This window comes from Labrus bergylta, chromosome 6 (assembly GCF_963930695.1).
Source record: "Labrus bergylta chromosome 6, fLabBer1.1, whole genome shotgun sequence".
NCBI classification, from domain to species: domain Eukaryota; kingdom Metazoa; phylum Chordata; class Actinopteri; order Labriformes; family Labridae; genus Labrus; species Labrus bergylta.
Window position 1 is genome coordinate 11,130,324 of NC_089200.1, and position 22,705 is coordinate 11,153,028.

Here is a 22,705-nt window from a genome sequence, read left to right on the forward strand (position 1 = left end):
CTCCCAGCGAGGTCATTATCTCAGAGCGGGTATACAATCCACTGAAGACTTTGCTAACCACACAGAAGACAGAGGTTAGCAAACAGTCGTAATTGCAGTTCTCCTCTCTTCTGAAATCTTTAGCTGCGCTTGCTGCTTCCCCCTTTGCCTGTGAAACCTCCCATCTGTTTGGATATTTTTATCCCCACGGTGTCCAGCTATATCTGGATCTGGCATTAGGGCCATGACACTGCTCCACGGCTCTCTTGGCCCACTGGACCCAACGTTTATCTGCATGGTAAAATGTGAGAGGAGGAAGTGTGCTAATGGTGTGAAGAAACATGACAAGGCCCAGCTAATAGTTCATCCTGAGTGTGAGGACTTATGTGTGTTTAGAGTTTGATTTAGAGGACACATTTCAGATAGTTTTACATTTTTATTTTATTCCTTTGATTTTTTGTTACGATGACTCTATAAAGGTTCATTCTTGCAACATAAATTCTAAAGCGCTGCTCTCTAGTTGATCAAGTTTTGCTCTTGTTCACTGGTGTTATCACACATGAGATGGAGAGGGTTTCTGCCTTGTCGATTCTTGGGGAAACCTAGACTCTGGCACGATTGTCTGTCCACATGTGTCTGTGTGTCCCTGAATGCCTATGAACAAAGGCTGCAGAGCCTGTATGAAGCTACAGCTGGAGGAACTCTGCAGGGCTAAATAAAACAGAAACACAAGAACTTGAAGTCTACATGTTTTTAAATGAATGCTTCACTGTGTGATGATGTTCCTGATAAACATAAAAAGAGGACACTATAACTAAATCATAATTTCAAAGTGGTGAGGAAAACCTTCAAATTGTGCATAAATATTGATCAAGTTGAGGGAAAGACATTTCTGTTGCTAAAGATGTTCTGGGTGAGACCTCCAGACCTCCTACAAAGATGTTTTTCAAATAGATTCAACTTGTCAGCACAGTTTTTGTGCATTTAAAAACATTATACAGAAAATAAGTTTGGTTGAACTGGTCAGTGACTTACAAATGAATCTTAAGATCAGTATGAAAAAAATCGTGATCGTGATTTAGCCAAAAAAAAATTGTGATATGATATTTTTCCCATATCGCCCACCTATATGTCACTGCCTGTCTAGTAAGGCCTCATACTTTTTCAGAACCTGTTGCTGAGCTCTTCCTTACAGGCTATCACAAATAACAGCCCTGTTATCTACAACCAACTGCTAACACATGCTTGACATGAGTAGTGTGTCTGTCAGTCACTTCAGTGGTAACTGCTCCCTTCTAGATAGAATCCGAAAACACTGTTTGATCATACTTATCTATGGAGTGTGTTGCCCAGTCTTTTTTTTTGTTAATTTCAAATTACTTAACCAATCATTTAAGTTAAACATGTCTAAGATGGCAAATCTATTATTCAGCTCTAAGACATACTTTGAAAAATAACACATTCCCTCTGATAATCCCCTTGTCATTACAATTGAAGAAGAGACAAATGTTTTCTTAACTGGTCAACCATTGGGCAATTATTACTTTCTGACTATTACTTTATGGGTGTTTGACAGAAGTGTTGTTGATCTACAAGTAAGTCAAACTGAGATAGCAAAGTGTGATTTGTTATCTGGCTGGTTAAAACTAGTTTCATCTACTCCAATAAATTGTAGCTGTCAGCCTCTACAGAACAGCACACAGTGATTACTTAGTGCGTTTATGTTCTGAGAGTCTTGTCTGTCAGCCAGTGTTGCCGACTAGGGCATGTGGGTGGTGCCTGCCTGCACCTGGGACAAAGGTGAATGCCAGTGTCACTCTGCTCCACCACGTGATGGCACGGAGGGAGCATGTATGGCAGGCCTGCTGCACAAGATCCTCTGTCAGTGGATCTGGAACTGCTGTGAGTGTTGCTGCAAAAGGCAAGGGAGAAGGGGGAAACGGCTGAGCGCAGAAAGGTCGTCTTTGTTAGCAGGTCTTGTCCACACACAGTGGTTCAGTCTTTGGTTCAGCTGGATACTATCTCACACTGACAAACGTCTGTGTGATGGAGGCAGCACCATATAGCTATTGGTACATTGCAGGCTTAACTCCCAAAGGGGGATCCCAGCGTCTTAAAGAAACAGCAGCATTGAATTTCAGCTTTCTGTCAAGTCTTACATTAGACCCATTTAAGTAAAGGACACAACCATCTCATACACTCCCATGGCTTGATGACATAACTGTCCACTGAGAAAATGACCATCTAATCCTCTTTTCCCCCCTGCACACTGAGTCATACTATTTTTATTTGAACTCTGGCTATTTTGGTTTAGCAGTGTTTCTGTCTCTTATCTTATGCCAATATCTTTATTGTACTCTTTATCAAGGTCATCGGCCTTCTCTTAACCCAATCAATTTGTTAGAATTGTGTGCAGAACACAAGCACACACCCACATTATCCATTATTTGAGCTTTGGAATCCAGTTGAATCTATTCTACAGACATTTTCACCACCCCTGTTTGCAAACAGTTTGAGTTACAGCTTGTATTTAATTATAGCTTCTCTTGGTATAGCCAGTTATTCATTGACAGCCAGGGGACACATGTGAGACATGTTTCCTGTATAGCCAGTACTGGCAGTATTAACAAATAAATCAATTGATGGCCTCAAGTGGTGACAAACAGTTTTGACAGTGATGAGTAGCCTTAATATCTGCCCATCATGGGAGCAGAGTAAGTGAGGATTATAGGGTCTGGACTTATACCCCAGCACAGAAGAATAAATGAAGATATGTACTATTGTGTGCCAGAATAGTACAGAGCAGTGTTTCACCCTTGGTGCTGTATTTTTGTTTGTAATGCTTGTTCAAAGCATGGCTGGATTTCATACTTAAAAATGAAACAACAAGAAAATAGTGTTAGTTCGGGCTTCTCATTTTTGGCTTGTGACTTTGATTACTCCCGCTGAATCAAAAAGTGAGGTGGTAGACTTCTTTATCTTAAGATAACTAAGGTTAATTAATTGAGTTTGCCAAAAAATGCTTTTTTCTAAATTGTACCGTTAAATGTGCTCTACAAATGTCTTCTGTTTGCTTTTGAACATATAAATATCATATTTGAGAAATACCACTCTGCCATTGGGTATGTTTTGTTATTGAGGAAATGTCCGAATCCAACATTTTGGTTTTCTATGACAACGTTTTAAAGGTTTTTTTTGGGGGGGGGATATTCATGCCTTTTTATTTTGAGATAAGAGTGAGTAGGGAATGACATGTGGGAAAGGAGCCACAGGTCGGACTCAAACCCCGGCCGCCCACTTGGAGGCCTCCAGGCTTTTGTTGTTGTTTCGAATTTTTTTAAGTGTTCCTGAGCTTTGCTTTGAATTTGCCAAAAAAGTTTAAAGATGTTTTAGGTATGACATAAATGTTGTATATTGCATTCAAAAATCCCTCCTATACTGTATGGTATGTAATCATATTGTAAGTTTCTGGCAGACTTTTGTTTTCTCTAGCTGAGTCACTGATGCAGAGGCACAGGAGTAAGGTGGTGTGAAGCTGCTCACTGTGCTGGTCAGTCGTGATACTCTGAAGGAAATCTGAGGTGTTGCACTGAGCTAAGTCTGCCGCCCACTGAAGCATGATAAGCAGCTCTTGTTGCAAGCTAGCTCAGCAGCTTAAACCAGCTCTTCATAAGGCTGTTGTCGAAGACTGTGAAACCACACAAGCTCAGTCGGCGTGTTTGGCCAGAATTAGAGTGGCATTTTGACGATTTAAGTTGCTCTTCCCTCCCTGTTTGGGCTCCCCAGAGAGCATGCTGGGCAGTCTAAATGAATCAATCCATGGATGTCAACAGCATGTAAAAGCCTACCTTCAGTCAACTAGCTAATCCTCTAATGAACTAGAAGTAAGCAGCAGCACAGTACTTTGACACAGACTGACTATGTTGCTGTAATCATGATTAAGTAGCAGTCATAAAACCTGCACAGGAAAGTCTGAATGTTGGTGGCCTCAAAGTTGCAACAAGAAAGATGTCTGTGTTTTAAGCAGAAAAACATGAGTGTAAATTGTGAGCTGACAAGAAAATGGTTTGAACATGGAGGAGGGTGTGTGCCTGCAAAGCAGTGAGTACTGTGTAATTTAAACTTTTATGTGCTGGTTGAAGGCAGAGCACCATCATGTTTTCATTTAAGAGTTTCAATGACACTGTATTTTTGTGTTTAAAAGAAAAAGTTTTCTCATATTTTATTGGGCTAATGGTTTTGGGCCATGAGCTAACACTGCTCTATTCTGTCAACTTTTTTCATGCCATCATAGAAAAGTTGTGAACTTGAGCCAGAATTACCAAACCAGATTCAGATTTTGGTGATTTGAAACCAGCTGAAGTCAAAATGACCTCCTCAGGTCTATTTTAAACTGCTGTGCAAGACAAAATATCAACGTTGGAATAAACATTCATGTAGTTCATAGACTGTAAGAAATAGGAATATGTTGTTTACTTGTGCCATACAGTGAGTATATATACAGTGCAGACCATTGGATATAGTGCAGTGACATATTTAGTTGTGTTGACTTATGATTCCTATCTCTTTTGATTATCTTCAATGTCAGACATTTTGACATATTATGAATAGGTAAACCACACATATAATTTATATAAATATGTATAGTTGCTATCCAGTTTCCTACTATTTTTGCGTGATAGCTCTGTGTCATGCCTTACTGACAAACTTAAAAGTAACAAAGCCACATTTAATGCTTTTAATTATACCTCTGCCTCTCCTGCATCATTTAAAGGTCACATATTATGCAAAATATACTTGACCATGTTTTTTGAACACTAATGTGTCCCTAGCCTGCTACAAACTCATTGGCATTTAAAGCTATAGAAACAGAAACAGCTTGTTCTGAGCTGACATAGAGGGGTTATTAGGCATGCTAAAATACAGGATCGGGGTAGGTTTTTGGCAAGAAACTTCACAGACATGTTTTGGGGAGCTCTGAGATGTATTTAAACTTGTTGAAAAGCAGTCCAAAAACATGTTAAAGTGTCCACATTAATATCACTAGGACAATGGCAAGTTTTAATTGCTGACCTCATTCACTTTAGTTGGTCTTGCTTTTAACATCTTACTGTTTTTTGGTTTTGTTGGTATTAATCTATTCTATGTTATGGCCCTTACCTTTAAATCAATTCATTCTTTTCCTCCTTTTTATGGCTATCACTAACCCTCTTAGTGATTTTTATTTGTTTTCTGTCTGATATTTTCCTGTACCTGCTCTTACCTCGACACCATTGTGAATGAGGGTTCTCTCTGGATTTAAAATTAAAAAAATAATGATACCATCTTTGTCAACAACAATGGGGGAGGAGACACGAAAGGCCTATGCAACAAGACTTTTTCAAGGGTAGAATTGAAGCAAATATTAAGCATACAGACTTGCAGAGCAATATAAATGAGACTCCATGATCATCACGAAGGGTACAACGTGTTGCAACACTAATTTCATAAACTAGCAACAGTAAGCGCTAGTTAGAGGCGCTCCGAAATTGAGGTTGTGGATGCTGTCGTGTTTGCTCTGTAGACTGTACATTGAAGTAGGGCTAGGAAAACAACAATACCTCTCTGTTTTAGTAGTTAGTGTGTGTGCTGTGGTTTAGATCATCAGGAATTTTTGTTAATTTTGGATTGGTTACAGGCCGAAGTTCAACTAATGATGGAGTGCACAATACAAAATACATTGTACCATGCCTCACTCTTATATAAAATGACAAAGGAGACTTGCCTCCTGGGTTCATGTGAATGGAACTTCCCATGGCTGTGTCGATCACTAGTAACAGTGTGCTGCGTTTGCCTTCTCTCACTGCAGCTGCTGAGTTCAGCATGTTTATAAAAAGCCAGCCTGATATTTCCTTTTACAGAATTTATGAAACCTGCTTATTTCTATAGATTTTTGTTGTTGTCCTGGTAGGAAATGGGAGGGGAGTATTGAAATCTGATATGTTGCATTGGCATGCTTCTCCAACTTCTTCAGTCAATACCCAGTCAACTTAACACCAAATACAAACAAAAGAAATGCAGGTATAGGCAGTAATTATTATTATTATTATTATTTTTTGTATTTAAAGCAACAATATGTAACTTTTACACCTTAAAATAGTAGTTTAAAGGTTTATTTAATTGCAAAATAACTAGCAACAGGGAGAGTGATGTTTCTCCCGTGTCCACAGCGTGGCGGAGAAAAAGAGAGATCAACCAAGCAAGAAGCAGAGTGTACATCCCTGCAGATATTATTCATAACAGGTTGCAACATAATGTTAGACTGTATAGTTATCATTGTCTCATGTTTAGCAACCCTTTAGGTTTGCATACAAATAGAATAAATTTGGTGTCCATCCAACACCAAAAAGTTTAATCTTTCCCTGTCGTCCTTCAAGTTAGCTTTACACTTTTGGAACCTTACAAACCTACCTCAACTAGCATAATAAACTGCCCTCTCCAATGAAACCATTTAGACACAGCCTATAGAAATCATGGCGAAAGTTGAATATGCATACTCGACATGCAATCAGTTTGAAAACAATGGGATTAAGACACTTGCAAAGTAATATTTGTAAAAACCTGGTACTATTACTGTACTGGTCAGTCAGCATGGAGGTTTCTCACCAAGCTTTGCCGGCCGCGCTCTGCACCCTCTGCTTGTAAGCAGATGCATGTTGTCTAAATTGTTGCTTTAAAACCCCAGTACTCTAATGAAGACATTAATAGATCATTATACTCAGATACTTGATTTGGCATGGCTTTTTAGAATAAAAGACAATGTCCACTTCTTTGACAAACTCTTTAGGTTGGGATAGGCCAAGGCTTCTCATATCCAATGCCAGTTGTAAAAAAAACCTACAGAACATGCAATTGATTTCTGACTCTGCCCGTTATCAAACATTGCCTGTTTACTTTAGTGGGTTTTGGCATCTTATGGCTCCAACTGAGTGTGTTAAATCTGAGCTGAAACAGGAGAAGTGCTGGGCACCAGCCAGCTGTTACTTATTACACCACTCGCTCTTTAACACCAGCTTCAAACCATAGACACCTCTGATCATAAAGATGAAAGACTTTTTTCTCTTACTTCTCATATCAGATATTGCCAATTATTTAAGTCATCCATTATTTGTATGTCAGTACATTTTTCATTGTCTTGTCATCTTTTTGTCCTTTATGTCACTGTTGTGTTATCACACCAATAAAGGCACAAAAAAGAAGGCAGTTGAGTGGAGATGCACCATGTTGACATTTGAGTTGCTCAGTCTAAGATCAGATGAGTCACATTGCCAGTTGCATATTGTGAAATGGTTTACTGGGAGTCAAGCAAAGGTCAAGGGTCTATTCTTGGCCTTGTGCATAATGCTGTGCATGTCCCTCTGATCATGGCGCACATAGGCATACATTTGCACACATTCAGTGTCATTTTGGATTTCCAAAAGATATACAAAACAAGTGTTTGTGTTACATTACACCACCCCAACTGTCTACTTCACTGTACCATGATCTTTTGAAATAGAAGTCTAAAAATAATATGTCCAGTAATGCATCATAAATGTGTACAATCAGTAATGATGGTCTCTTGACAAATATAATCACTGATAGTAATATTTAACCACTGACTGTAAATATTAATGGATGATGCCTGAATGATGTCACCCATCTGTTTCGGCAGGGGCATCCGGAGGCTCATTGGCAGCAGCCGCTATGATGGAAATCCTGTCTCAGCCTAACTTACAGTCAACCTTACAACAGGCTAAAAGCTGGAGCTGAGGCAGGTTTTAAGCCTTTTAGACTGTTACATCGCGCCCACCTGTCAATCATGTCAGCTACGCGCCTATCTATGGACGTCACGTATCGTTCATAAAATCAAAACAGAACCGTTAGCAGTGTGTGCCCATGATGACAATAGCTAATCAGACCCATTTCATTTTTTGTACCAGGCTGTTAATTTGTTAATTTCTACTGTAAAACTGGCTTTTTTGGCTGTGGTGTGTATGTGACTTCCAGGGCTCCTGGAGCCAGCTTCAAGCGATGAACTGCAGGATTTTGCACTTCCACATTGGCTTCATTTTTCTAGAACGGAGGTTGCCGCTTGTACTCAATGGATGCCAATTAAGATAATTATCAATTAAATAATTGACAGATTAGATGATTATAATTGTACTATGGTACCAAACATTTACCATGATCAAGCCCATAACTTAATATTTATAGAAGAGAACTTTGTGCAACTTTATTATTGACAAACCAGTTCTCCAACCGCACTGTGATTTTCTGACTTTTTTTCTTGACACGATGGAACTCTGATGTAATGGCACACATGAGGAGTCTGTGGCTGCTAAGCTCCCACACCTCATCGCTGAAACAATCCCCCAACTCCACCTACAAGCTGCTCAAATGCTCACATTGCAAAAGCACATTGCCTGCCTGTGTGAGCAACTTCACTCTGTGATGAAGGTGAGCTTGAGCAAAACCTCACACAGGTGTCTCACTAAAGCACACAAATCATCCAGAGACTTTTGACAGCTCAACATTTTTCTGGCAGCCAAGACAAGATAACAAACATCGAAAAAATAATTTACGCTTATGTCTCTATCCCAAATTGTATCTCTCGATTGGTTGATTTTTTTTTTTTTTTTTTAAACATCATTGGTTTGCTCTAAACTCTATTAGATGGCTTAGGAGCTGTTAAGTTCATATTGGTGTAAGAATAGTTTGTCAGATTACTTTTCTATGTACCTCTACATCTGAAAAATGGTCACTTTAAGTATGTTTTTCAATAAATGTTCACCTTGTTAGGTCCTTGACACTCCTGATTTTTAAATAATAAATCCACTAGCAGCCTATTTATATATTCAGTCATATTGATTTAGGCAAAGGTAAGGGTTTGACAGCCCTGGTATAGAGAGTGTCTAATAAAAGGTAAATGTTGATCAGTGATTGCAGAACCCAAGAGGATGCCATTGAATAACTGTTCTGTCCTCAGCCCAAATACAGTGTGTTTACTGTCAGAGAGAGTACAACAAATTCTCAAATTTACCTCTCAAGAAGTTAAAAAAATACATTTATAAAACTTGTTTCCTCTTCATTTGGTGGTCATTACTCGATTCATTCAGCGAGGTCACGTCTGAGCTTGCTCATCACTGTGGCAGCAGAGATCAGATTTAGCCCGGATGACATCATATGCAGAGTTAGTTAATCCCGGGAAGAGGACTCTGTGTGGATGAAGCAGGCCATCACCCCCACACAGGTTAACATGCAGAAACCGTCACGTAATCAGGGATGACATAATCATATATTTGCTTCAAGTGTTTCACTCTAAGAGGGATCCTTGATATGGCATGTAGCCTCTCATCCTGCATCCACTCCATGGCTGTTGTAGCTGCAGGATTTGATCCTACTGGAGACCTACTTCAGCACTTTTACCAACAAATCTGTAAGCTTTTAAGCGTTGAGCCGCCGCTGGCATAACTCAGTTACCACAATTTATTATCCCATATTGTTACCACAATTTATTTTCCCATATTGTAATTGAAGTTCAGCCAGTTATCAGGGCAGATGAATTATATATGTTGAGGAAGCATATAGCAAAGAATACACTGTGATGAAGGGAATTTATTCATGGTGTACATTGTGAAAAGGAAAACCGACATAAGCTGAAAATTAGTTGTTTTAGTCTCAACAAAAATGGGAGAAATCCAAACTTTCTTTGCATAAGGTGCATTGCATCTTTACACTTTTTTGGAGTTGAACACTGTCACTTCTGTTGGCCTTTTAAAACTATAACTCCTGATACCCAAAAGCAAATCTAATGCACACCGTGTTCATGTGCTAAATTAAATGTACGACCATCGCTATGTTTTGGGTATAGAAAAAATGCCTTCTGATAGCTCGATTTCATTGATTTGCCATAATCAATAAGTTTTATGCTCCTGACAGAGTTTGATTGAAGTTTCTTGCTGAATCAGCAAGAATAACTTTTACTTTCTTGCAGTACATCAGTGGAGAATGTGCTTGTCTCATCCACAGAGTACAATGACAATCATGCTTCAGGTATATTGAACTAGGTTCACGGTCAGCAACACACAGGGCTGCACTGTGTAAAACAGCTGAGTTGAAGAGGTTCCTGTAGCAGCAGGTCAGACAGAGAAGGGCCCTTCTGGCCTGTGGGTCAGCTGCCCCGGACACAGGCCAGCACACCTGGCAAAAAGCTGTTCCTTGCATGACAACACACGGTGTAACAAAAACTTCACTTTAGTCAAGCACTGCAGACAGGACGAAGAAACAGGGGAATTTTTAAGTCATCAGAAAACAATTTGTGCTTAAGTTTGCCCTCATACAAATACCAAGAGGATACAAATGGCAGCATGTGTTAAAAAGGAAAATATGTTGAGCAAATCTTGACCCCCCCCCCCCCCCCCCCAGTACATTTCTTTTTAGAACAGAGCTTCTGTCATTGGAGCATCTCACCTCATAGAGTAGTTAAAACACGATCTATGGGCAGAAGCTGAGAAAAAACCTTCTCATATGTTACATCAGACATTTGCAGCGTGGCCCTCGTCATTTACACAGCCATAGCTTATCCCATCTGTTGGGAGTAGAGATGACTCTTAAGTACGTAAAGCTGCCATAAGCCTCTGTTTCCTATTGTAAGCTGTTTTAAAGGGTCCTGTGGTTTGGTGCCATCTGTTTTTACTCATTATTTTTATATTTCTTATTTTCTTTTCCTCTCCTCCCTGGCATGGCCTGACTTGTGTGAGATGTGCTCGCTCCCTGCGCTCGCTCTCTGCGCTCATGTGGGAGGTGGATAACGATACAGCAGTTCCCAGATCTGCCTCCCAGACTGGTCACGTGTCGTCCTCCTACAGGCCTCCACTCCTCTGTACTGCCTCCTGTCTTTCATTCTCTGTTTTCTAGCCCCTGGCACATTTGTTCTTACTTCTCTGGTACTTTGTTGACATTATGTTGCAGAAGACGATAGAACAACATTGCGTGCACTATTTAGTATCTGTGAGAGCAACTATTGGCTTTAAGGGAATGTGTTGATCTAAACTTGTCATGTTTGCATCACTTAAAAGAACAGTAATGCATTTGTTATCCAGTGGATTGTAGAATAACCGGTATAGTCACTGAATTATCAATCAGTGTAGAGGTTTTTTTCACTATAAGATAAGTTATGCAAACGTTTTCAATTATGTATGGCTGCTTAGGGGGACATTATGTTACACAGTAAAGCCTGTCTGGTCATCTTTTCTTTAACCATCTCTGCTAAATCTGTGTTTGTAACTGCTCTGTTTTATATCTGTACCTTTTTTAATGTGCTGCTGTCTGTCTTGGCCAGGATATTCTTGTGAATGACATTCTTAATCTCAATGAGATTTTGAAATAAAATAAAAAAAACGTCTCTTGATTGTACCTTCAAGTGAAACCACAGAACACATCCTGAAGGACTGAGACGAGTCATAATGGAAAGTCTCCTGCTGTGTTGAACACAGACCATACCTTTGTGTGTTAACTCCAACGTGCTATGAAGGCACCAGAGGAGAAAATGCTTCTGATTTGATAACGGCCTAATGGAGTGAATGTGGGAGCTTAACAGCTTTCAGTTGACATGATTCAAACTAAAAGTGCTTTGGAATTTGATGCGCATAGGAAACAACTTTAATGTTAAAATCTCCCTTCTGTCTTCACTTGACAAATTGGTAATCTAAATGAATTATTACTATTAACTTGGTTAAACTTGTAGGTAGGTTAATGCAATAACTCTCCTCGTATCTGTCATCACTTGTGTCCCACTGTTTTACTCTAAGGAAACCATTAGCCAGATGTAAATGAATTATGATGGTCAATCTTTCGTTTACCTGCTTGGCATGGAAAGGCATAGCGGAGCTTATTTTATCAATTTGCATCCATTCAGTAATGATAGCAGTCTGTAAAAAGGGGTTACATACCACTTTTCTGCTCAATGACTTTAGCACAGTTAGTGCAGCTATTGAAGATTATGGAAAGGAATTAAGTTGTGTGTCTGTGTGTGTGTGTGTGTGTGTGTGCCTGTGTGTTCTCTATCTTCTTCACATTTGTCTATAATGCCCTTGTCATCATGAGAGTGGGGTTAATCAGATTATATTTTAGGCTGTAAAGACGGAGCTCGGGATATCATGAACAATATGTCTTAGTGGGTCAATTATCAGCCATGTCATCACAAAAGCCGGCTGTTCGCCAGCTTGAACTGTTCTTTATCCTCTCACATCCCACAAGTCTGACCTGAGACCTAATTTAAGTTCTATTAGGCAATAGGCATAGGGATAAGAACAGCATTGTGCTGCAGTTATACAAGGTAATTGGAAATGGAGGTTAACATATTAAACTGTATGCAAGGTTGTCACTCAGAAAAATAAAGCTCGTAGCACAGTCAGTTGTGCTACTGTGATGTTGAATTTAGTCTTTAATTTCCCTTTATTGGGTTAAAGCAATGCAAGTATTGATGTTTCACAACTACTCCAATATGCTTTTTTTTTTTATTCATTAGAAACTCACAATAATCTCTGAGAATAATTCTTCACCACAGGGTTATTACACAACACGTCACTGTAGAAAGGGAATATTGACATTGACAGATCTGTGAGCTTTGTAATATTTATGCTCTTTTTTTCTTGCTTCTCTTTCAGGAACCTATAAAGTCCAGGGCGCCACAGCTCCATTTGGAATATAGATTTTACAAACAGTTGGGAAATTCAGGTAAGAGATATGTAGCCTGTAGGTTATTGTTCTCTAATACACAGCACATTAATCCTGACTTCTGAACACGCCTCTGAACAAGCCTTTTTGCACTGCATTGTGCTGGACAGGCAGAGAATACTCATCGGTAAATAAGTTGATATGCAATTAAAGGGCCAAGAAACATGGTACACAGACATCACGCAACATATATATAACAGTCCTGTCACAAAGAGAAAACATCTGCTGCACTGACCACAGTTCTGTGACCCTTCAAGAGGTAATATATGTGTACATTATGTTTAAAAAATTATCAAATAAACGTAATACTTCGTAACTAAAGCAAATCTAAGAAGCAATGCAACCTTGTAGGTGTTTTACCATATATTATAATAAATAAACTAAATTAAATATCACATGCTTGATTTTTAAAACAATCTACTCCTATTAATTCATCAGCAATGTGAATCTTAATAATTTAAACTTAATAATTTAAAACTCTGCATTTTCAACAGCATTAATCACCTGCAAATATTCAGTATCTACAGAAGCCCATCGGCTGTGTGCAGGAAACACATCTAGAATACAACATGTTTAAAAAAAAAAAAAAAAAAAAGTTTGTGTAGCAAAAAAAAAACTCCAACTTGTTTCTTTGTTCAACCTACCTCCAATGTAGTTTTTAAATGTTTTTTTTTTTATTTGATGTGAAATCCTGGGCAGAGTGCACAGAAGGCAGGGCAGCTTGCAGTTGACTCATTCGCTCTCACAATCTGACTTGTATTCACAAAGGGAACCAGAGGAGGCAATCATGAATAATGGAAGTGTAGAAATGGATTCCTTTTTAAGTGAACAAGTTTAAAATGTTAGAGCAAAAGTGTCAGTCCCTTAATATGTTGGGTTTCTGATAGGGTGTATGCTAAATATGCTGATTTATTTCAGTAAGAGTTTTAGGGCAAAGTCTGTGAAGCTTATGGGAGACAATTATAATGTCATGTCAATTATAATAAAAAATCATAATGTCATGTGCAATGAGCACATGACATTATGATTATGTACGGTATGCCAGTGAATGTGACCCTACCATTCTAGCTCTTACTGTGGAAAAATTATTTGAGTACATGCTTAATTAAGCTTTGTACCAGATTTTCACTGGAGTTGCGTTACAGCTATTTCTCAGCGCAGTTTTTATGTTGTTACAAATAAGATTAACATTCCTCTGTAATCCTCCAATTATCAGAGGTTGTTTTCATTAAACTTACAATATCATTTAAGGAAAATGACAGTTCTTGTTTGTGAAAACTAGGGATACAACTATTCTCAACATAATGTTGAAACTGTTCAGTGAGTCATTCACGCTTCAATTCGTGAATAGTGTTTTTTTGTTTGTTTTGCAACATCTTTCCATACATTGTGTTTCATTAAAAATTGCCTGCTTGGTTTGCCTGTGAGTCCATGTGCTGGGATATGGACCCCCCCCCCCCAGTTAATATACCGTCACTATGCGCTAAAGTTGGGGAAAGATGACAACACAAATTACTTAAACATGGCGAGTGGTGAGGAAAGGCTGCATAATGAGGAAGCACCGCCGTCTTTCAAATCAGTGCTCTGAAGACATTTGGCTTTCAGTGTGGAGTATGTAAAAGGTAGAGAAAACGGTGAACAAAAACATGACTGTCTGCAAATGATGGTTTACAAGAGTCACCATCTCAAGTGGAAACACTTACAGAGGTTGGCTAAGTTTACAGCAACAGACTACAGCAGGCTGTAATGTTACTAATGTGAAGCTGCTGATTGTTACACACGCAGACACCAGCAGTTACCTGTATGATGCAGAAGAGGTGAGAGTGAACGGTGCAGCGTTTGTAAAAAAGTTACCATTCTCACTGGAATATCAACGCTTTACAACCATTTGTGTTGAATATATCTAACTATATATAAATATTTAAAAGTTACCTTTTTTCACTGAGACTATACAACATACACCTGGAATGTGTATGAATGGAAACATTGTTTTTCTTAAAAGTAAAATATATAAATAAAATAATTTTGGAATACAAAATTGCTTTTTATTCATAACCCCTTGATATTCCTGGAAAGATTGCCTCAAACATCAAAAAAAGGAATACCAAAAAAACACTCCAACAGTGCGGGCTTTCAGAATTGAATCAAACTGAAAATGGTGACCAAAACATAGAGGAACTGTGGGCTGACTGTATTGTTGCATCACTAGTGAAAACTGTCAATGTAGTTTGAATTGAAGGCAGAAACAGAGAGGAATAGATGCATTTTCATGTCTGTCCTCAATATTGTGGACATGTAACACCAGGGTGAATTGACACACAAGTGCAACGTAAACAGCAAATTTATTTTACTTGAGGCAAAATTTCACTGTGAGTTTGTGTATCTCTCTGCAGCCCTGGTTGGTACTGGCAGTTATGAAAGCCTGCATCGTCTTTCAAATTCACCTCTGTGGCACCCAAAGTCTTTCCTCTCCTACAGCACTGTCCACAACATGTTAATGTGCTATGATACATATCTGGGGCTCCAGGGGAGTAGCTCTTTGATCTAGTCTGACTGGACATCAGGTTACAGAGAGTGAGAAACAAGGCAGGGAATGGCAGAGGACTTGTATTTCACAGCACTGCCTCGTTGATGTAAGTTTGTCAAGGTGCATGCATTTATTTGGATGGCTCACAAAACTTGTGCCCTGTCTCTAATCCAGAAACTATGTGCAAACATGTCACCAAAACATAGTCAAAAGTTGTTTTTTATATATGCACTCCTGAAAATATCTAGATCATTTCAGGAGGCCTGCTCCAGATATTCTCCTGACCTTGCTGTTCTCATATGCTCCTCACAGCGGGTGACTATCCCTGTCAGAGGGGAGAGGGTGCGGGGGGTCTCCTGAGGTAATACGTGATGTAAAAAAACAACGCGGAAAAAGCAACAGAGTTCGCTATATGACGCTATAATGAGAACATTTGCCTTTATATAAATGTTATGTGTTGTCCAACGGAATGACAACATCCACACTAGAGCGGAGAAAAACATACTGACGAACAGAAAAAGTAATGCTGCCTTTTAATTACATGCACAGAGATAATAGTTGCCACGTGTATACATTCTATGCACCTTGCAGCAGTCACAGTATATAAATGTCACTTTCCCTCCTATTTGCTCGAGGTGAATATCCTGCTGCGTTCTCACATCAGCTCACTCAGACATGCGGAGCAGAAAATACTCGCGGTCTGGCAGGAGAAACTCTGGCTCAAGTCCGAAGGAAAAATTTGGCTGTTTGCGTTCACATATACAGCTCCTCCTGGAAATATTTTGCAGTGTGAAAGCCCTAAAAATTACAAAAGCAGAAGTTACTATCACAAGAAGTGCTATAAGCATCCAGCCTTTACTCCTCATCCATAGCTTCTTATTGACCCATAAACCCAGACCAAGTACCTTATGATTTCTTTTAAGGTGAAACCAAGTCCCAATTGATATTTTAGTATAGAATTTGGGACAAAGGATGCCCACTAAGGTAATTGAAAGGTAACTACTACCTGACTGTCTGCTAGAGTATATTATAAAAATGAACTGAACACGCATAAGAGAGAAATGACTGTAGGTTGCATGTACTTTTGTAGGTGAGACATGTAGGGTCTGCTAACATGGGAGACTACCCACTGCTCAGTGTAGTGTGGATTGCAACTAGAGCTGGTTAAGCCTATTTATGACCCTTTGAGAGAGGAACCCTGTTGGTGTGTTGCTGGGACAGCATTAAGGTTTGCGTGTCTTTAAAGATGTATCATTACGTAGCTGTAGCCATGTAGGATCTAAGCCTTTTGAGCCCTGAGTCTACCAGTAATCATTGGTTTATGTTTTGTTTTTTTCCCCCCTTACTGGAGAGGAATAAATCAAGTTCATGTACAACAAGTTATTGAGCTTGCTTATGCTAGCGCAAGTAGCAGCTGGGTCTGTGGCTCAGACACTGCAAGGACAGTTAGATGTTGTCAACACACATGATACACCTTAGAGTCATATTCAGTATAGAAGGGGCACAACTAGTGTGACTAGTTTATTACACATGTTCTTACGCATACATGTGCTTCACTGTGACATTTACATGTTGATCATTGTTGAGCAAAAAATATTTGAAAACTTACTTAGTTACGTAGTTGAATTGTGATAGTATTATGTGTGTGTTTTTGTTTTTCATTCTAAGACTAATGTAGGTGCTTTGCCCTGGTCCTACATCATCTGGCAAGAGTGTGTGTGAGTGTGTCTTGGTCTAATTTAGTGACACGTGCCAGCTTCCTCGCTCCTTGTGCCAGAGCAAAAGCCCTTTTACTGTTGATAAGGAGGTGGGGCATTAGGGCATTCCTTGACTATTTATAGCTAGCCCTTCACGAGCAGTCAGGCCACCATGGTGATGTCTGCTTGGAAAGCTTTACCAAGCCAAAGTATCCTGTGTCCTCCCTGATTGATGACTGCAGATTTTCAGGGAACTCTGTGACATGCACTGCTAACAGAGTTTAAACTGTTCTTCCTTGTTTGCATGTTGTCATTCTGGTCTTGAAGCTGATATCACACAATCATGTCCATACATGCATGATCTAAAGTAGATGTAGGTTAAATGCTTTGTGCCATTTCCTTGAATTATTGCTTAGGATTTTTTACCTTGTGGGTTTTTTTTTTTTTTTTGACCATTCTGTGTTACACTGAGTTATTGTTGGCATCCAGAAAACCTTAATTTGCCATTTCATGCAGGTCACAGTTGATATATCTAAGGCCTGGGCTAAGATCATGTTGCACTTGTGTATAAACCAGATTCCTACAATTACAATACAATATTTCTACAGACATGGACAAGTCAGCGCTTAACGCCAAGGAGGAGCTTATCTGCACACTGTTAATTCTCTTCTGTCCTGAACACGTCCCAGCTGTTGGAAATTCAGCCTTAGAGTAATTTACAATACTACTGGCATTACTGTTGCTTTGAGTAGATATTGCAGTTCTACTTATTGACTTACGGTAGTTGTTGAAATTTGCTGTTGATTGTGAAGCAAGTGTTGTATTAGTCAACTCCAGAGCATGTAGCTCCTTATGTTAGCAGCGTGACTGACGAGCAGGGACAGACACAACCCCTGCTGCATCGTTTTAAATGGTAAATGGGCGTGAGCCTGTATAGCCCTTTTCTGGTCTTCTGACTTCTCAAAGCGCTTCACACCGCAGGTAATACCTAACCATTCAAAAATGTATATTGTAAAAATGCAAAGAATGCCAATTGGACACAACTTGAAACATCAACCCATTGCACTCATGACAACAACTTTCTCCAGACTAGTCTTTACCACCATTGTAGTCCATAAAAATATGAAGAATAGTTTGCCTATATGTCTGGTTCTGCAAAAACAATACATGAAGAGTAACAATGGCCCTAGTGTTTGCGAAAACCTCATCTCATCTTCTCTTGACTACATTATTGTGCTTGCTACAGAGTAAAACAACTGCAGGTTTCTGGTAGAATAAATAATTAACTTGTATTGCTGTCTTATCCCCTCGACTTGCGTTCAGGGCTTTGATGTCTTGTGGGATTGTTGTGCTTTTGAGCTGTGATGCATTTGTAGCTCGAGGCCTAGCCTGTGCATGCTGAAGTGCTGATCATGTTTCAGCCGTGTGAGAACATCCCCAGAGCACTGGGCCTTAATGGTCACTTCTTTTCCTCCTGCTCATCTCTCAGTCCACTCCACTCAATACATAATTTTAATCTTTAATATGCATTCCTTTCCCTATTTGCCTCTCTGTACTTCTCCTCTGTCCTCCAAACCTCTCCTCTTTGCCCCTTCACTCTGACATTTCACTGTAGGGAAACATTGTCTTCAGCTGCCATGATGCAGCCTTCCCCTCTCACTGTGTCGCCTGTGAAGGCCTTCCAGCAGATACAATAGTCTGATTGTCTCAAATTGTCAAGACAGTGGGGGTCAGAACACCAATGACATTGGCCTGCGGTGAAAGCCAGAGCATGTCACATAATGCTGAACAGACTATGACTTTAGTATGATTATATGAGATAGCTGGAAAGATTTCAGTTTGCCAATTCTGCCTGTTCAGATATTTCACTTCCTCTAGATTGACAGTTCAGAGTGACATTTGGCTGTATTTCAAGTTGAAACAAAATATTTAACCTCTCTACAATGAAAACAACCACTTACTTTAGCATTCAAGCAGCTCATTAAATTACATTACAGTTAGATAATGTTATGAGGTAATATTAGCTAAGAATCAGTTGAGCGCTAGCGTTTATCAAATTGAATTTCTTGCACCTTGTTAGGTGGTGAAAATATGGCGTTGTCTTTTTATACAGGCTTTGGTGATTCTTGATTTTCACATATCATTGTGTTGTTAGTTGTTGATCACTTAAGAAGTGGTGAAACAATACAATTTGCCCCATCTCCAACATTTTATATGATTTGCAAGCCTGAAATGGAAACAATACAACATTACAATAGATGGGAATGTTAACCTGAGTGATGTCAGAGCGAAATGGCAGCAGTGTGAATATAATCCCTTTTGAGTTATTGAGCCTCTTTAAATAGTTTGATTGACTTTTGGCTGATGAAGAGAACCAAATGTTTTCTGAATAAGATGATTGACATGTTTCTTCCTTCTGTTTGATTTGTAGAGCTCCGTCTTTACTTTTATGAAGTACATTTGTTGGGCTGGTTGCTATTGGTTGGATCTTAATTGTCGATTTAATGCAAGCTTCTAACAGCACACATCTCACATATCCTGGGTCATATCCACGTTTTCCCTTTTCTGCTCTGTTTTTACAGTAGCTGCTAGCACCACTCTTTGCTCCTGTCCAGCAGCAGATGATTATAATAAACTGTGTGCTCTCCTTTTGTGATGACTGTGCTTTGAATGCCCTCTAAATTTGGGCCATGTTTTGATGAGTCAGCCTCCCAGTGATCTCTTGTCACTGCTTCATCTGGCATTGGCATTATAACTAGAAAAACCTAGAGACTAAAGGTCTGACAGGTGTGTGTGCATGCATGAGAGCATGTGTGTTAGTCTGCGTCTGTGAAATAACACTGTGTCTTGTTGCTCTGTGGGCAAAAAAATAGGGTCCAGGGGTAAATTCAACTGTAACCCTTTCCCCAAAGGACTAGAAGCATTAACCCTCATCTTACCATCTATATTAGTCATTGTTGTTATTAGCTAACGTACAACATCAGATCTGCAGCACTTGCTGTTGTAGCTCTTGCTTTCAGGAAGATTGCTGTTATGTGGAAAGTAGGCAGTAGTTGCCCCTTGCCCCCAAAGAGTGCTTCGAAGGTTAATGGGTGGCTGCCTGATAAAAGAACACTGCTTTTTTTTTAAAAGCGGAGTGTAAGGTTATCAATGTTCTGACAGTGCATTTAATGTACACAGATTTTCAGGCCAAAATTACTCAATATAATAAAGGGTATATAAAACTCTGTCTCAAACTAACTGCACAGTCCAGGTTATTCTTGAGAAGGAGAGATATCCCGCTTTTATTGTGAAATTTAAAGGGAGGCCCATGAAGAAGTCGTAGGGTAGGGGGGAAGCGCAGTATATATATTTTAGGTCAATATTTAATATTGTTATTCGGTATTATGTTTTTTCATAGTCATAATGGTATTCCTGTATATATTCTTAATGACAGGGTTGACTTGATGAGAAAGGCAATTACTCGGCAGCAATGCAAATCTCACTTGGTGAGATGGCTGGGCCGCAGTTTTGCTAAGATGCTAACACTAGCAAGCAGCAGCACACTAATAGACCTGAATATTTCACATTATCCAGCAACAACTTGGTAAAGTACTACACGGCAGGAGCTCATAAACAAACAGTCCGACATGAACACACACACAGCGCTGTGCTCCCTTGCTGGCTCCACCGATACCGTCTCTCCTCTGGAACGCTCTGTTACCTCCGAATACAGTTCAGAGGGGTGAATCACTTGGTCCACACATTATGCCACAGAAACATTACAGGGGTGTAAATATCGCTGCTTGAAACACCTGTGCATGGTTGTGTGATGAAGACTACAGTTCATAGACATAACGTCCAATTATTTGTTTGTATTGTACAGGAAGCCTAGTTTTGTATCTTGTTCAAGTAACAAACTCAGGGACATGTTGTTATGAAATTATACATTTTTCCTTTTTTTGTCAGTCCATAATCGATTAGATCAAATTGTTCAACATTTCAATTCATTGTTTGTCTATTAATCAGATCGTAGCCTGTGAATCGAGATTTGAAACAGATCTACTGTACAGACAGAATCACAGGCCTACTGACATTGATACTATTTCAGCGCTGTTCAAATTACTTAAAGTCACCTCTCTGAAATGACTTGTAATTTAGTACCAAATTTAACCTCATCAGCAGTAGTGAACCATGCAGCATGCTTGTACCAGGACCAAATAATGTGTTGGATATACTTCCTGAAGTTACATGATACAGAGGCTTGGAGGAGAAGCAGTGGGATCAGTTGTGTTGTGTGCTGTAGACCTGTGTGTCTTCTGCTTAAAAACAAGCTGCAGTTGTTTTTTTTTATAAATCTTTAAGGCTTAAGTAAGCTCAGTTTATCCACTGTTATCAAAGTGTCAGTAAAGTAATTTCCCTTGTCTGGTTACAAGATACAGTTAAAAGTGACCAAGCTCTAAAAAATGATTTTATCGCTCCTCTTTCCAAAAGAACCTGCTCTAAAACTTAAGAAATAGGTAACAAGAAAATCATTGTTAATGAAACAAGTAAAATAACCAGTTTAGAAACGGGTATGGAAAGGTTTTAAACAAAACCCACAGCAATTTATAAAAAATGATCTGAAAACTTTAGATTTATTATCTATTATTTCGCCCAACTCATTTGGTAAAGGCTAGCGAAAATGTAACTTAACTTTTGTTTGTTTCTTGTGTTAATGTTTTTCATCCGTTTCTATGCTCTAGTGAGCTGTTGGAAGTCATTTGAGAGATTTTGTAAAGTATGATATTGTTTTCTCACAAGCCACTGCAGTTCATTTAGCTTTGAAAAAGCTGCGAGTCTGTTTCCAGCAGGCCTTTGTAAACAGCAGCTTTAGGTCACTATGACATGCTTGTTTTTGTTTTCTTTGCTTTTAGAATTAAGTCATTTTAATTGACCCTTTTTTGTAGATACAATTTTTTTATTATTATTATTTTAGCTAATAAACCTCTTACTGTGTTCCTTATCTTTCGATTCTTTTGTTTTTTCATTGTCAAAACCCTCACACAGAAAGGTAGTGCACAGTGTGGGGTTGATCCATCCACATTCTTCAGAAGTCACACACCAACACAAAATGGGTGTGGTGGTTTCTAGAAGCAAAGGCTATTTGCAGTTGTTGCTAGTGAGTTGCTCACTTGGCTGGTGTTTCTTTTAGACACCTTTCCTCTTAATTCTACGTCAGAGTCTTTAAACCACACCTGTTTCTGACGCACCTGTTGAAGGGAGCAGTGTCAAGTGTAGCTCTCCAAAGAATAGTTCCCTCCACAAACCAGGGCTGGGTTTTAAATTAAAGCATGATCACACTATGCCCAGTTGCCCTGTACCTTGCCAAAGCACTATTTCCCTCCCTCCCCAGTCCCCTGCTGGCCTGCACTTACATAATTTGGCCCTCTAACACTTCTGGATATCTCGATGATGAAGGGCGGCCAATATACGTCATACCTCTTCCGATTTGTGCATTTACAGTTTTTTAAATCCTGCATATTTGTCATTATATTAAGTAACTCCAGTGTTGAGAAAGTAGCGCACCATGCCAAGGTGGCATATATTGTACATTTTGGAACATAAATGAATAATTTCTATATGAAATGTAGTGTACACATATGTTACACCAAAGTACTAAGAAGCTTGCTTTCTTAAACAGATTGATTCAAAATATTTAACATGATTAATCATTGTCAAACCATTACAGTGTAGACCAATGCCTGCTGAGCTTAATACTCTG

General features: G+C 39.2%; 1 protein-coding gene across 5 annotated transcripts in view; it reads left to right on the plus strand.

Annotated features, from left to right (window-relative positions):
* The window catches only part of csnk1g2b (casein kinase 1, gamma 2b), a 38,210-nt gene that overhangs the window by 4,708 nt on the left and 10,797 nt on the right, over window positions 1-22,705 (plus strand). For all 5 annotated transcript variants that reach the window (XM_020655708.3, XM_020655732.3, XM_020655725.3 and 2 more), the window contains exon 3: window positions 12,669-12,738. In XM_020655708.3, the coding sequence (XP_020511364.1) occupies window positions 12,669-12,738 (70 nt within the window). The remainder of the gene's footprint in view (window positions 1-12,668; window positions 12,739-22,705) is intronic.